A 15,889-nucleotide genomic window follows, 5' to 3' on the forward strand; every position below is an offset into this window, starting at 1 on the left:
AATTTGTTATTGGTAGTCTTTTGTAATATCTGGCATAAAGAATATAATTGTCCATATTCAAAAGTAAAAAAAAAACAATTTTAGTTTGTCTTTCCTATGGACAGAGAATTGAAGCTATTATTTATTTTTACTTGAATTTTTTCTTGATTTTGGCAGGTTTTAAAAGCATCCATCTGTTACACGAAACAATTCAAAGGTATTGTGATTTATAGAATACTTCATTCAATTCAATTTAGTAAAATATTGGTTTTTAAATGATTATTATTGACATAAGTATAATCTGCCTTCTTTAACACGATAAAATTGTCTCGAGTTATATGATAGGATCGGTACATCCCTTTTATTGCATGTGAATATTGTGTTTATTCTGTAAAAGTTGATGAAACCAGGGCGTGGCACCAATCTTATTAGCAGTAAGCATTTTCAATTTCTGTCACATTTTGTCTACCTTTTAATAAGACATCAAGCTATTTCATCAATTTACAATTGGAGTTCCGTTTGATCAACTGTACAGATCAGAAACCATATTTGTGGTATGTATAAGGCTTCAATAAAAATTAATATATTTCATTCTGCATAAATATGCATTCATTTAAGTTCATATCGTTTGTATGGAGTATAATTTCTTTGTGTTATTGTTATTTTTTTTATCTTTTTTTTTTTTATATCTTTTTATTAAATTATTTTCTTATTGTTACTCGTAACTTCATTGTTACATATTTTGATATTACTCGAAATTAAAAGGGTAGGTTAGAGATATAAGAGATTTTTATAAAAATAACCACACGTTAATGTGTGTGATGGTAAAGTCACAAGTCCCATTAGTAGATTGATATGTTATGTTATATTTTCATGCTTTTTTAATCAATTTGAGGAAATTTTGTAAATCTATACACAACTTTTCCAGACTATCTTTGTCTTACGATTTATTTCTTGTTTTAATGGAGACACTGCTGTTATTTTATTACTGACGGATATATCATGAGTTCTATCTGCCTTAGTTTTTGGTTGTTTTTTATGACGTAGGGTTGCTGTCTCATTGGCATGATGATATAAGTGAGATTCTGGTTTAGTTTTGTCTAAAATTACAAATTGTAAATGAAATTTGATCAAATATGTCTACTCTATCAAATTTATTGGACGACGTAAATAGTGACATTGCACGAGCCGTTTTTTAATGAATAGAAGCAACAAAATTATTCTTTTCTTTTAATTTCCATTTATAGAATAAAATCACTTATTCATTGCCCTATTGTTTTCTATGATAAATTCTGCTATTTTAAGCATTCGTAGCTATTTTGTCTTAAATTCAAAAAAAGAGACGGTCATTTCATGTCAAGACGATGCCTTATTTTGTATATTAGAGCGCCAGATCCCGGAATTTTGGTAGTACAATATAATGCACTTATCGTAGCAACATATTTTCTCCTATACAAGTTTCATAATTTGTTTTATTATTCAAAAAAACATTTCAACAATGGTTTTTTAGTGATCTCAACTCATTATGCTTTAGTTTGAAATATATATGGAATTTTTACTTTAATTCACTTGAATCAGTGTTTATGTGAATGTCACGTAACATTAAAATTAACTTAAAATATGCATAACTGTAATTTGAAAGCCATGCACTAGAAGACAGTCCAAATGCAGGCTTTTCAAAATTCGCTGTGGTCATCTTGCGAAGAGTTTTTAATGCTTCCCCGTTTTCTATATGTATGTTGTGGTGTCTGGCTGTTTCGCAATGATGTTAATTTGTAACAATTTCATACGTCCAGTAACAATTTACTTACATAGTGAACGAACATTTACATAAATCTGTAAATTAAATATTCATATCAGAACGTCAAGTTATTATATGTATTAGTGTTATTTTGGTCAAATCTCATTACATTTGGGTTTGATGTGTGAAATTTGTTTTTACTGTAATTTATATCTTTCTTCCAGAAAACAAAGTTTTCACATAAAACCGAAAAGGTTGTCGAAAAGGACTGTCTGGTATTCTTTCTTTAAACTCTTCCCCAAATAACCCAGACTATAATGGATGAAAATTAAGCTTCACGTATTAGAGTCATACCTATTAATTTAATCTGGTAGCAGGGAAGCGACACACAATCTCACTTCCAAGCGTCACAGGTGGAGCAGATATTTTAAACGTTGTTTTTATTTAGATAGAATGCGATAGAGCAATATTTGACTTTCTTCGTTTTTAGTTTAGGTATTTTTGATTTTGTTATTATAGGTACATGTATGGATATACCACGAATGAAACGATCAGATAAAAAAAATGTAAAAGCCAACAAGCTATAATAGGTCGTATCAATGATATGCACATCTGTTGAGCAAGACTATTACACGCCGTGGGTTATCTTTTATCACTCATTATCCTGAGTAAATAAAGCGAAAATATATAAACTTTTTAAATGATAAAATCAATCTGTGTAGTTATGGAACATATTTTCTCATTGAAAAATAGGCGTAGCATCTAAAGAAAAGATTATATAGTGTTGCACACAATTGAATTTATTATCTTCATCAAAGGTTTTAAAGGTCTATTCACTTAGTCACTCAGCCAATATCACCTTACGAAGTCCAGACAACACGCGTGTCTATTGAAATATCAGCTACCGATATATATTCAGACATTCATTTGGCAAAACTATAGTCGATAGAGAGTATCTTAAATAGTAAACAGCTAGAACTATTAACGAGACAATAATATCATAATTCAATAGGCTGACAATATCAGTTGACTTATTACAGAAGTTTTATAGATGATTATTTTGAACGACTATTTTTATACATCTTATATATATTATCTATATAAACTATTAAAGAAACTCTAACCCTCCAAGAGAATTGAGTGTATGTGTGTTTAACTTTCAAACTAAAGAACAGAAACGTGCACCCCTCCCCCGACTATGAGAATTTAGTTTTTGTGAAGGACGTTTAACAATCAGACTTACTAACAGAAACTTTTGATTTGGAAAATTTGTTAGCTTAGAAAGATATAATGATAAATATGAATGATCGAAATCATCAGTGGATTATTTATTAGGAATTATGGTCCTTCAATTACCATTTTTTGTATTTTTGAGTAGAACTACTGTAGTATGTAGAGAAAAACTATAGGCAGCAAAGAAAATCACCAAAATAAAATCTGCAAATACGTCAACATGGATCCACTCTATATATGAACTAGTATACCTAAATGTATTCTTATTAATCAACTTAATAGGTGAGCGATTCAGTCTCCTGGGAATCTGAAGTTAGTTCTCTAAAAACCGATGTCTATGAAACTAAATGATAATATCATTATATTATGTCGCTTCTCAGTCTTCCGTGTCAAACTAATCACCATGGCTCTCTATCATACATGTCAAACTAATCAACATGGCTCTCTATCATACATGTCAAACTAATCATCATGGCACTCTATCATACATGTCAAACTAATCACCATGGCTCTCTATCATACATGTCAAACTAATCACCATGGCTCTCTACCATACATGTCAAACTAATCACCATGGCTCTCTACCATACATGTCAAACTAATCACCATGGCTCTCTATCATACATGTCAAACTCATCACCATGGCTCTATACCATACAGGTAAAATGCAAATTGTAGTTAGCTATTCTTTTTTGGTTAGAAGGGAGAAATGACTTGCATGATTTTTTTAATTTAGTACATTTATAAGTGTTGGAGTTTAGTATGGCCTCCATTATTACTAAACTAGTACATATTTTGTTAAGGGTCCAGCCGAAGCACGCCTACAGGTGCGGACCAATTGTTGGACTTCGGGGTTTTTTTACACTTCGGTCGGGTTGTTGACTCGTTAACACATTCCCATATCCATTCTCAATGTTATTACATCATTCACCCTAAAAAAATAAGATGAATTGGATTTCTACAATATGTATGCATTGTATTTATTTATGATTACAGATAGAAAATGAAAATGTTATTGGTTCTGACGATGTTCTGTATGGTAATACTCGGTAAGTATAAAATTATCGTCTACTTATCTATAGATAACGGCTTTCAACAATGAGCAAAACCACATAGTCTCCTTTAAAAGTCCGCGACTGTCAAAACTAATGTTAAACAATTCAATGAGAAGACAGTTTGATTAAGGTAAAAATAATGAACGAAAATTAGATATGGTTTACAACACACGACAACCTGAATTAAAGGCACTTGACTTGGGACAGGCACATACAGAAAGTTGTGATATTAGACTAGTTTGACAGTAAAAAATAAGAACAAACTTAAGAGCTTAAATCATCAGATCGATACAAAGCATAAATACATCTAACAAAAACACAGACCGGACGTTGCAAGGTACTTATACATTCCCATAACGAAAACGACACGAAGTACAGATCTGGGAGTACTCGCAATTACTGGCAGCTAGTTCAATGTCAATAACGACAATTAAAAAAACATGCATCTTAGATTAAACTGTCAGAAAACATCCAATGAATTTAGTGTAGACATCATTCACTTGTTCAATGCAAAGATATAGGAATCGACAGATTGTTGTATCAATTAATATCATTTGAGTATACAAATAATATTTAGTTTGATTTCAATTCACTGATTACAAAATCAATATTTTTACCAATAAACATAAAACTCAAAAATCAAATTACACAGTTGAATTGGTAATCTTTTAGAATAAGTTTATTTAAAGGATCTATAAGTTTACCCGGGTCGTAACTAAATTTCCGGGCTCCGTAAACAATATCTCATGTAATAAAATTTAGGCTGTGTTATCCCGTTTGAAATTTTTTAACTGCAGGCACAACCAAACTTCATAACTGAATATAAGTGCCTATGGAAGAATTTAGTAAAGGTTTTAAGTAATTGATGGTAACGAAATTTCTGACTTAATAATTTACCAGCAACACGTGGACTACATTGATATTATCGAAAATAACACACAAAAGATACTTACGCGACACCGTTAAACATCAATTGTATTATAATCAGTTTTATTTAGTTTTATTGCTTTTATCATATTTAATTATTTATAAACAGAGTAGGTCAGACACATGTATTGCTACTTTGTGGTTTGTGAATGTCTATATTTGATCTTATGTCTAATCCAAAGGTACAAGTTCTCAGTATTTGACAAGTGAGTACTGCCAGGGTATCTATTGTGGAGATATGCAATCGTCAACAAAATGTAACAGCTGTTGTCAAGACACAGGATTTAGTCGAGGTGGAGAGTGTTCTTATGACAAGTGTTTATGTTACCTTAACAAGGGGTAAGTGTTGTTTAACATTAATACGTTCTTATGACAAGTATTTATGTTACCTTAACAAGGGGTACGTGTTGTTTAACATTATTACGCTCTCATGACAAATGTTTATGTTACCTTAACCAAGGGGTACGTGTTGTTTAAAATTATTATGTTCTTATGACAAGTGTTTATGTTACCTTCACGAAGGTACGTGTTGTTTAACATTATAACGTTCTTATGACAAGTTTTTATGTTACCTTAACGAGGGGTATGTGTTGTTTAACATTATAACGTTCTTATGACAACTGTGTATGCTACCTTAACAAGGGGTACGTGTTGTTTAACATTATAACGTTCGTATGACAAGTGTTTATGTTACCTTAACGAGGGTTACGTGTTGTTTAACATTATAACGTTCTTATGACAAGTGTTTATGTTACCTTAACGAGGGGTACGTGTTGTTTAACACTTATACGTTCTTATGACAAGTGTTTATGTTACCTTAACGAGGGATACGTGTTGTTTAACATTATTACGCTCTCATGGCAAATGTTTATGTTACCTTAACCAAGGGGTACGTGTTGTTTAACATTATTATGTTCTTATGACAAGTGTTTATGTTACCTTAACGAAGGTACGTGTTGTTTAACATTATAACGTCCTTATGACAAGTATTTATGTTACCTTAACGAGGGGTACGTGTTGTTTATATTATTATGTTCTTATGACAAGTGGTTATGTTACATTAAAGAGAGGTACGTGTTGTTTAATATCATTACGTTCTTATTACAAGTATTTATGTAAGCTTAACGAAGGTACGTGTTCTTTAACATTATAAAGTTCTTATGACTAGTATTTATGTTACCTTAACGAGGGGTATGTGTTGTTTAACATTATTACGTTCCTATGACAAGTATTTATGTTACCTTAACGAGGGGTACGTGTTGTTTAACATTATTACGTTCTTAAGACAAGTGTTTATGTTACTTTAATGAGGGGTAAGTGTTGTTTAATATTATTAAGTTCTTATGATAAGTGTTTATGTTACCTTAACGAAGGTACGTGTTGTTTAATATTATAACGTTCTTATGACAAGTGTTTATGTTACCTTAACGAGGGGTACGTGTTGTTTAGTATTATTACGTTCTTATGACAAGTATTTATGTTACCTTAACAAGGGTACATGTTGTTTAACATTATAACGTTCTTATGACAAGTATTTATGTTACCTTACGAGGGGTATGTGTTGTTTAACATTATAACGTTCTTACGACAAGTATTTATGTTACCTTAACGAGGGTACGTGTTGTTTAATATTATTACGTTCGTATGACAAGTGTTTATGTTACCTAAACGAGGGGTACGTGTTGTTTTAGGTTATTACGCAATGTAATGTGTATTTATAAATACTTACTTCCTACTCTAAGTAGATAGTTGACAAACATTCTTAAGCTGACTTAATCAAAAAGGACAAGCAATCAAAGCTGTGTAATTTTAATACAAAACTAGAAACAATTTTCACACTTGAAAATAGTACTGCTGTAAAAAAATCGACACCGCGAACTTCAAAGACAAGCATATTTTATAGAACATAGGCACATATTTTATTTCAGAAAAATAAAACTTAAGCTGTAGGAATACATCTACGATATAAGTAATGCTGTATAATTGATATGGCGAGTAAGAGAAACATTCGAGATAACTATACTGATGTCATTTCGGAAATGATTTAAAGTTAACTAAGTAAGTTCATGAACATTTTCAGTCTCTAGAAAGCAGATATCCTAACGTGTGTTTTCAGATATACTGTTGACCTATAAGACTGCACCAAAGACCGATTTACTTGTTTATTATATTTATCATTCATATATATTTTTGCAGATAACATCAACCATTGGTCGTCCAAGAAGACACAGGACAGTTACACTTCATGAATGAATAACTGTTACTCTTACATTGTTATTTGAATTCTTTTTCTTAAGCCTCCAAATTCATGACTCTTCTAACATTTGGGGGGTTTTTTTCTGGTAAAAGGAGAGCAACAATATCGGTATGCAAACTCATAATACGTTCTCCTATTTATTTGTATTGTAGTCCTGTAATATTATGTTGTCATTTCAATGTTATATTTAACATTGCCATTAAAGTGCGAGGTTTTGGCATGCCACAAAACCAGGTTCAACCCACCATTTTTTCCCTTTAAAAATGTCCTGTACCAAGTCAGGAATATGGCCATTGTTATATTATTGTTCGTTTCTGTGTGTGTTACATTTTAACGTTGCGTCGTTTGTTTTCTCTTATTTTTTAGTGTAATTTCACATTGCGGTAAGACGTGCCACGGTACTTGTCTATCCCAAATTCATGTATTTGGTTTTGATGTTATATTTGTTATTCTCGTGGAATTTTTTCTGATGCTTGGTCCGTTTCTGTGTGTGTTACATTTTAGTGTTGTGTCGTTGTTCTCTTCTTATATTTAATGCGTTTCCCTCGGTTTTAGTTTGTTACCCCGGTTTTGTTTTTTGTCCTTGGATTTATGAGTTTTGAACAGCGGTATACTACTGTTGCCTTTATTCATAACAAATACAGTGAAGTACGTAAATAAAGTATGTTTTTCTGTTTACACCTTGTCATATGATATAACATCAGTATACTTTTCTGTGCTGACTACAGGGCTGGTGATACCCTCGGGGAATTCAAACTCCACCAGCAGTGGCATCGACCCAGTGGTTGTAAATAAAATCATCATATAAATCAGGATTAAATTTTGTATTTACGCCAGACGCGCGTTTCGTCTACACAATACTCATCAGTAAGGCTCGAATCCAAAAAGGTTAAAAAGGCCAAATAAAGTACGAAATTGAAGAGCATTGAAGACCAAAAGTCCTAAAGGTTTTACCAAATACAGCTATGGTAATCTATTCTTGATGTATAAAAGCCTTTAATAGTAATTCAGAAATTTAAAAGTTTTGCAAACAGTTAATTCATAAATATGACAATATCAATGATAAAAGAGGGACGAAAGATGCCAGAGGGACAGTCAAACTCATAAATCGAAAATAAACTGGCAACACCATTGCTAAAAATGAACAGGACAAACAGACAAACAATAGTACACATGATACAACATAGAAAACTAAAGAATAAACAACACGAACCCCACCAAAAACTAGTGGTGATCTCAGGATAATTCATGTTAGCAGAGCATAGAAGTGCTGACTGCTGGGCTGGTGATACCCTCGGGGAATTAAAACTCCACCAGCAGTGTCATCGACCCAGTGGCTGTAAATGAACTCATCATAGATACCAGGATTAAATGTTGTATTTACGCCAGACGCGCGTTTCGTCTACAAAAGACTCATCAGTGACGCTCGAATCCAAAAAAGTTAAAGATACAGTGGACATAAATAAAGTATGTGTGTCTGTCTACACCTTGTCATATGATATAACATCCGTTTACTGGCTACAGATTCATAACAAATAGTGTGTACCTAGTGTGGTGCTCGTGTTGATGCGTGCAATTTTCATCCTGATATCGATCCGATACGCGTCCTGATGCATGTTATAATATCTCTGATTTATGCCATACTCGTCCTGCTGTATGCGTTACTCGTTTTGATGCGTGCGATACTCGCCTTTATGCTTGCTATACTCGCCTTTATACATACCATATTTTTCCTAATGCATGCGGTACTCATCCAATTCTCGTCCAGTAATATTTTGTCCTTAATAGTGAATCATGATAAATGTGCAAATCATTACGCATAATATATCCCATATCTACTGTGGCATAATCATCTAAAAACGATAAAACTATTCGTTATATTTGAATTCATTTTGAAGTTTCGCGGGTTTTTTTTAATTTAGTTTCCTGATTACGATGATAAAATTCTTCTCATACACATGACTCGTTTATTTTTTCATATCAAAGGTGATTGCAAGAGAGTCTTCTATCAGGAGCCTGTATGAAAACATAATTCCAAATATATCTGTAATTGTTTGGCTTTATAACTATTTTGATCTGAGCGTCACTGATGAGTCTTATGTAGACGAAACGCACATCTGGCGTATTGAATTAGAACCCTGGTACCTTTGATTACTATTTACACCACTGGGTCGATGCCACAGGTGCTCCGGAAAGGTAAGCATTTTCTGCACCGTATACGACACCCGTCGTGTTATGTCTTTGTTCAGTTCGGTAATGATGGAAGGTTATGACTGAGGAAGAATATCAGATATGATTTCTGACACACTTTTGCAATAATGGACAATCAGCTCATGATGGCGACCGTAAAATTTCTTGAGTGATGACCTTAATTTAATGGATTCATAGCCCTGTCTTAGCAACTTTTGATAAAGCAGTATTCCTCGTTTGAAACAAAATCAACGTACTTTGAGCTAACTCTAGAGTAACGTATCAATTGAGACACATATAATCCATATACTGGTGCCGCTGGGATATTGCTACTCACAAATGAAAAATTGACTATAGGAAAATTAAAATCATAGCGTTTGTCAAAAATGTTGGTATTCAACCTACCATCAGTAGTCATTTCGAGAAAAAGGTCTAAATATGAAGCAGATTTATCTGTGTCGGTAGTATCTTTAATTTCAAGTTCACTTACTATTGTGATCTGAGCGTCACCGATGAGTCTTATGTAGACGAAACGCGCGTCTGGCGTATAAACATAATAATCCTGGTACCTTTGATTACTTTTTACTCCACTGGATCGATGCCACTACTGGGTATCACCAGCCCAGTTGTCAGCACTTCGGTGTTGACACGAATATCAATTATATGGTCATTTTTATAAATTTCCTTTTACAAAACTTTGAATTTTTCGAAAAACTAAGGATTTTCTTATTTCAGGAATAGAAATACCTTAGCCGTATTTGGCACAATTTTTTTGGAATTTTGGGTCCTCAATGCTCTTCAACTCTGTACTTGTTTGGCTTTATAACTATTGTAATATGAGCGTCACTGATGAGTCTTATGTATAGACGAAACGCGCGTCTGGCATATTAAATTTAAATCCTGGTACCTCTGATTACTTTTTACTCCACTGGGTCGATACCACTGCTGGTGCACGTTTCGACCCCCAGGGTATCATTAGCCCAGTCGTCAGCACTTCGGTGCTGACCTGAATATCAATTATATGGTCATTTTTATAAATTTCCTGTTACAAAACATTGAATTTTTCGAAAGGTTTAGGATTTTCTTATCTCAGGAATAGATTACCTTAGCCGTATTTGGCACAACTTATTACTGTATCACCTTTTCCCTCATAATCATTTTGGATTATTGAATTCATGTTTTATTAAAACTTTACAAAAAACCCAGAACTTTACTACAATTAAAACGTGACTATATCTTATTCTAATTAGACATATGGGCATAATTGGAAGACTTAAATCATATCAGAATTAATGTGTTTAATTGTTATTCCATATGGAAGATATAAATTCGACTTTCACGTACAAAAATGTTGTACTTTCAAGGCCAGTGTCGCATCAAAAGATGTCATCATGTACTGCCCCCCAAACACAAGTATTAACTAGTTCTGGTACACCTACATGCGTCTGTTGTAACCACAATGTATGTCGGTGAATCCGTATTACTAAGAATTAACAAGACAGAGGTCGGCAGGTCATCTTTTAATTATTCTGATTGGTTTGAATATTGAATGAAATGATTTGTATCGACATTTATGTCCGTATTTGTCATAAGATGATGAAACACACCCTCCCGAGTTAATTCTTAAATTGCAATATGGTCATGTGGTTGACTGTGTGGTTTCCATTTTTGTAGCAGCTCGTCTTTGGACTCAAAGTAAGTTATTATTAATCATAATCAACTGTATTCAGTTAACAAAAGAACAGCTTTTTATCAATGCGTTAAGGCAAAAGTTACCAAACTAAAAGGATATTAACGAGAAACAAAAAACTGAATTTATAAAACTGTACTAGGTAAAATCAATGCTATAGAACTGACATACAGAGTTTAGGTGAAAGAGATAATGGCTACGATTTGACCAAAAATAAAGGATGCGTTTGTTGATTTGAATTATAAAAATCACAACTTCGTATATCTATATAAGCGGACATTTGCTATAGTTATTTACTTTCAGTACCAGTTTGGCTAAGTTTTGTAAAATTAAGTGTATGACGCATCGCTGGTGCATATGTGTCTTGCAAGACAATAATTCGACCTCATTTGGGTCCGTTGGAGGCAATGTTTTATTTGGCCCCTAGTTGGAGATTCACACAAAGCCGAAAAAGTAATAAAAAAAGGAGATAACACCAGAAAGACAAACAATGTTGATTGATTCGATAGAGAAAATTAGTTTCATGCAATTTATAGTTAAATTATTTAAATTGAAAAAAAAATGTAAGCAGGAACTTTCTACAAAGAATACATCTTCTCATTTCAGACATGATTTCAATGCTGATGCTAGTGACCATTTGTTATCAACTGATATTGAGTAACATAGCACTCTACCCGGGTAAGAATAAAGTAAATTCTTCATATTGGCCCAGTCCAAACCATACGTCAATGTTTTAACCTAACAGAATCAGTACTTGGTTTTTCGTACATAGAAATAACAAGATGTGGTGTGAGAATCAATGACAGAGACTAAATGATGTTACGTCGTAGAAGTTTTAACTACCATAGGTCACAGTACAAAATGTCTGTTTATTTGGGTTTTTTGTTTATGTAATGTGTGCATAAGTAAATGCTATGAGTAAATCACATTTTATGCATATATTGTTGTCAGAGTTTTGGTATTCACATGATTTCTAATACTAAGTATTCTCCATTGCTAAATTCAGATATGGTCTCAACACCTTCAGACAAAATTTAAAATAAACTTTAGCTATCTGCTTTAGGTCCTTTATGTCATATAGCTTACATACACATTTAGGTCTTATACATTCTAGTCTTTCAAATGTTTGGAATTTAAGCATTCTTGGTAGGTAATTCCTGTTTAGTGTTTCCAGACACTTCAAAGTGATAAAGTGTTATTTTCAAATAAACTGTAATTGCTGAGTTTATTTTTTGCAGGAATAAATGGCCAGAGCCAACATGTTATTGAAACAATTACACTTCCCTGGGACATTAATAGACAAGACAAACATAGACCTAAGTCTTTTGAGGAACCAACACCTGGCCATACTGGACGAAGAGACCACGATCTTTCAGGACAGCCTACCATGAATCCTTTAGGAGAAACAATAGATATTGTAGATGAATCGATGGTGAAGCGAATTCCTGATAACATGACTCACAAAAACGTTTTTGACCTTCTGAATTCGCCTAATAGAAACGATCATAATACCCAACAACGTGTTAGTAAAAATGCGTCAGATGTGGCTAGGATACCTAACATACAACCGATTGATCACTTTTCTAAAGCAGCACATAGTGCGGGGTTAATAAACAATAAATTACAAAAAAATAAGTCATTTGCAAGACATATTGCACATCGTCTAGCGAATCAAACAATTTCAATAAAGCCGAATGAATCTATAATGAAAAGCGAAATGAAAATAAGCAAACTAGGTGCAAACAAACCAATAGTTATAGCAGCTTCTTTGGATAAGATACAAGATTCTGTTCTCCAAAATAAAAACTCTGAGCATGTAGTTTTAGCACCAGATAATAAAACTGTGAATAAATCTTTAAGTAAGAAAAACTCAATCAGTAATATCCCAAACCAAATTAACGACAATAGTGCTTCCCTCTTGAAGACTAATTCGCCAAATTTCTTCTCGAAACATTCACAGCAAGGTTTACCGATGCAAATATTTACTGTGCCGTCAGAAGTGTCTGGTGATCTTCCTTTTAAGTATAATTTTTCCAACACTCATACAAACAGCCAGTCTTCTAATTATAATATGTCTTGGGATGCAGACGGCGTGGAATTTCATTCTTCTGATAAGAGCCACCAGCAAGAAAGACATGGACGGCATCGTACTGTCAATACAGGAAAAGATGTTCTCACGTTTTCTGATAAGTCAGAGCATTCTAATGATAAACAGAGGACGAAAAGTCTCCACCAAACCTCCGGTGCTATCCAACTGTTCGCGAGGAACCGCTCTGTTCTGTTTAACACTAACGAACGTACTAGGCGCGTTTTGTCGAGCGATGTGCAGTCAATCATTCGACATAATGAAACAGATCAAACGAATGAGGCTGAAAAAGTTGAATTTGTTAAAAAAGAAAGTAGCAAGCCATCAATAAGTCATTCAAAAGAGTTCAAAACCTCGCACAACACTGGAGTGTCCGTTGAAAGGTCAATTCCAGTTCTTCAAACACATCGAAAGGTCAATGGGAGACTAAGTCGACAAATATTTGGCGAACGGAATTTGAAAAAGACAGAAAAACAACTCCCACCTTCGGAAATAGTTACTCGTTTTCAGGTAAAGCGGCCTTCTGGGAAAACAACAAACGTAAGACAAGCACATCAACAAAACATCGAAAGAAATCAAGCATCCAGGAATGCAACAGGCATTAATAATGTTAATACTGAGATCCGAACTACAGGTGCACACAATATTAATCAGTGGAAAACAAAACCACCATTTTCCCTTGATATATCCAAAAAAGATCATTCTGTACTCGGACATAATAATGTCGATAACATCCTCAATGTCGACTGGAAAAAGACGTTTCTAGGTGATACCCTTATAGATAATAATAATCAACACAAAGTAAATGAAATAGGATGGGGAAAACATGCAAGTCAACTTCGAAAGATACACACTAATTTAAACAATAAAAAGCCTCAAAATTTCCAAAGCTCTTGGCATAATTCCTGGTGGACAACATAGAATTGATAACTAATATACATTATTAATACTTGTCGTTGTATAAGTATCTTCGACACAACTTGGTTATGAAGCCTCACAGGCTGATAAAAAAAAACGATATTTGTAAAGATTTCATAGTAAATATGACAACTGAAATGACAGCTTAAATTGATGAACAAAAAAGGTCATTGAAACAATGATACAGTATTCGCAATATTTTGGAGATATCATACTGGATAGTGTTATTATTGTGTCTTTCTCCTAGAATAAAACTGTAATTGAAGGTCGGGCCAGACCAGTTTGTCACCCCTTGTCACTGACCTTTTGTCACTACCAAGTAAATTGAAACAACTAAGATGTATGGATGTGTACAGACAGACATACGTGAAGCGTAGAGGCAAATAACTCTCAATTTGTTTCACTCGCAGGTTAAACATTGGTTGATGATTTTTTTAACTAATAATTGAAAAGTTTGTATGTTTCATCAAGATATATAAGTGTTATAACAGTTGAAAATGACCCTAGTGTTGAAATAATTTAGGTAATTTTGGGGGGTCATAAATAAATGTGCTATATCAAAATAAAAATAAAGATGGTCCTAGTACACAGTTATTTCGTAGTGCATTTCTTTTAGACAATAAATGAAAATTAAAAAAATCCCACCTGCGCTTTCTCAATATTTTTACAGTGTGTTGTACTACTTTTGGGACAAATTATATCAAAATTATAGAAAACTTCATCAGCTCTAACTCAAAATATGGACAATTTTATGTTAAGGGGGTCTTGAAATCTTTTGACAGCTTCTGAAGTGCTAATTTTTTACCTTTTTCAGCTGGACCTAATCACTACTTTACATTAAAATTTATGACCCAAATTTTTTTACAGTGTCATTTCACCCCCAACTTGCTATATGAGGCATAAAACATGGAGAAATAAATTTGGAAGGGGTATAACAAAAATTGGCAAGTAACACACTGTCCACACTAAGTACTATGCCATTTTGTGAAATCTTTGGGTTTGGTGCTTTTTGAAAAAGTCACGTTTTCTCCTGCAACAATTCTGTCCTACATTGTTTTTTTTTACAACTAACTGAGTTTATGAAGCAAAATAAAGATAATGTTCGTTTACAATGGAGGTAGCAATGGACAACCCTGTATAGTATACACAATGAAATATATATGAAACATGTATTTTATATGTGAATCATTATGTATGTAGCGTCACATGACCGTTGATAATTGTATATATGATGTTAATTCAACCGTATTTAATGTACATTTTGTATTTATTTGTGATATTTCCGTCTTTAATGTAATAAATTGTCGTAAAAGAAATAAAATTAAACATAACAGGACGACTATGTTAACTGTGTAAGGTAAGTTTACATATGTGTGTTGTTTTCAAAAAACAAATGTTCTATATAAATATTCAAAGATGAATAAGTAATACGTAAAAGGTGCAAATTTTCTCTTTTTTTTTCATTCATCGTTTTAGATGATGATGATTAGAAAATTAGTTTGCAATATTCACTGTGTATCATCGCCACCGGAAATTGGGTACTAACGAAGCGGAGAGAAATAGAAAAAAAAGTAAACAAGTTAAGAATTCATCCAATTTAAAGCATTTCTACTCATTTGATGAGGATGCCGCTTAAGAATTGATTTTCTGATATATAATTCTTTAAATTATTAAGCCGATAAGTACAAAATTAATACAAGATTTTGTGTAATACTCCAAAACTTGCCACTTAGTACCGGAAAATTTCGAGGTCGATCGTCCTCTGTCGCCCCATTCTCAAGATATTGAACTGTTTTTCATTATTTTTCCAAAC

General features: G+C 33.1%; 1 protein-coding gene and 1 long non-coding RNA gene across 3 annotated transcripts; both read left to right on the plus strand.

Annotated features, from left to right (window-relative positions):
- Positions 1-387: 387 nt before the first annotated feature.
- LOC139518096 (uncharacterized) lies at positions 388-7,204 on the plus strand. Its single transcript, XR_011663297.1, has 4 exons — positions 388-533; positions 3,950-4,002; positions 5,118-5,274; positions 7,132-7,204. It is a non-coding gene; the product is annotated as an uncharacterized lncRNA (long non-coding RNA).
- A 4,448-nt stretch (positions 7,205-11,652) lies between these two features.
- On the plus strand, positions 11,653-15,407 carry LOC139518097 (uncharacterized). Of its 2 annotated transcripts, XR_011663298.1 has the most exons (3): positions 11,653-11,750; positions 12,311-14,659; positions 15,047-15,407. XR_011663298.1 is itself a non-coding variant. In XM_071309760.1 (2 exons), the coding sequence occupies exons 1-2, from the start codon at positions 11,681-11,683 to the stop codon at positions 14,077-14,079; spliced, it is 1,839 nt and encodes a 612-aa protein (XP_071165861.1). In that variant the 5' UTR covers positions 11,653-11,680; the 3' UTR covers positions 14,080-15,407. The 2 variants fall into 2 exon arrangements, 1 of the variants encoding a protein (XP_071165861.1); XM_071309760.1 differs by having other exon boundaries at positions 12,311-15,407.
- Positions 15,408-15,889: the final 482 nt, after the last annotated feature.

The sequence above is a fragment of the Mytilus edulis genome, chromosome 3 (genome assembly GCF_963676685.1).
Source record: "Mytilus edulis chromosome 3, xbMytEdul2.2, whole genome shotgun sequence".
Lineage (NCBI taxonomy): Eukaryota > Metazoa > Mollusca > Bivalvia > Mytilida > Mytilidae > Mytilus > Mytilus edulis.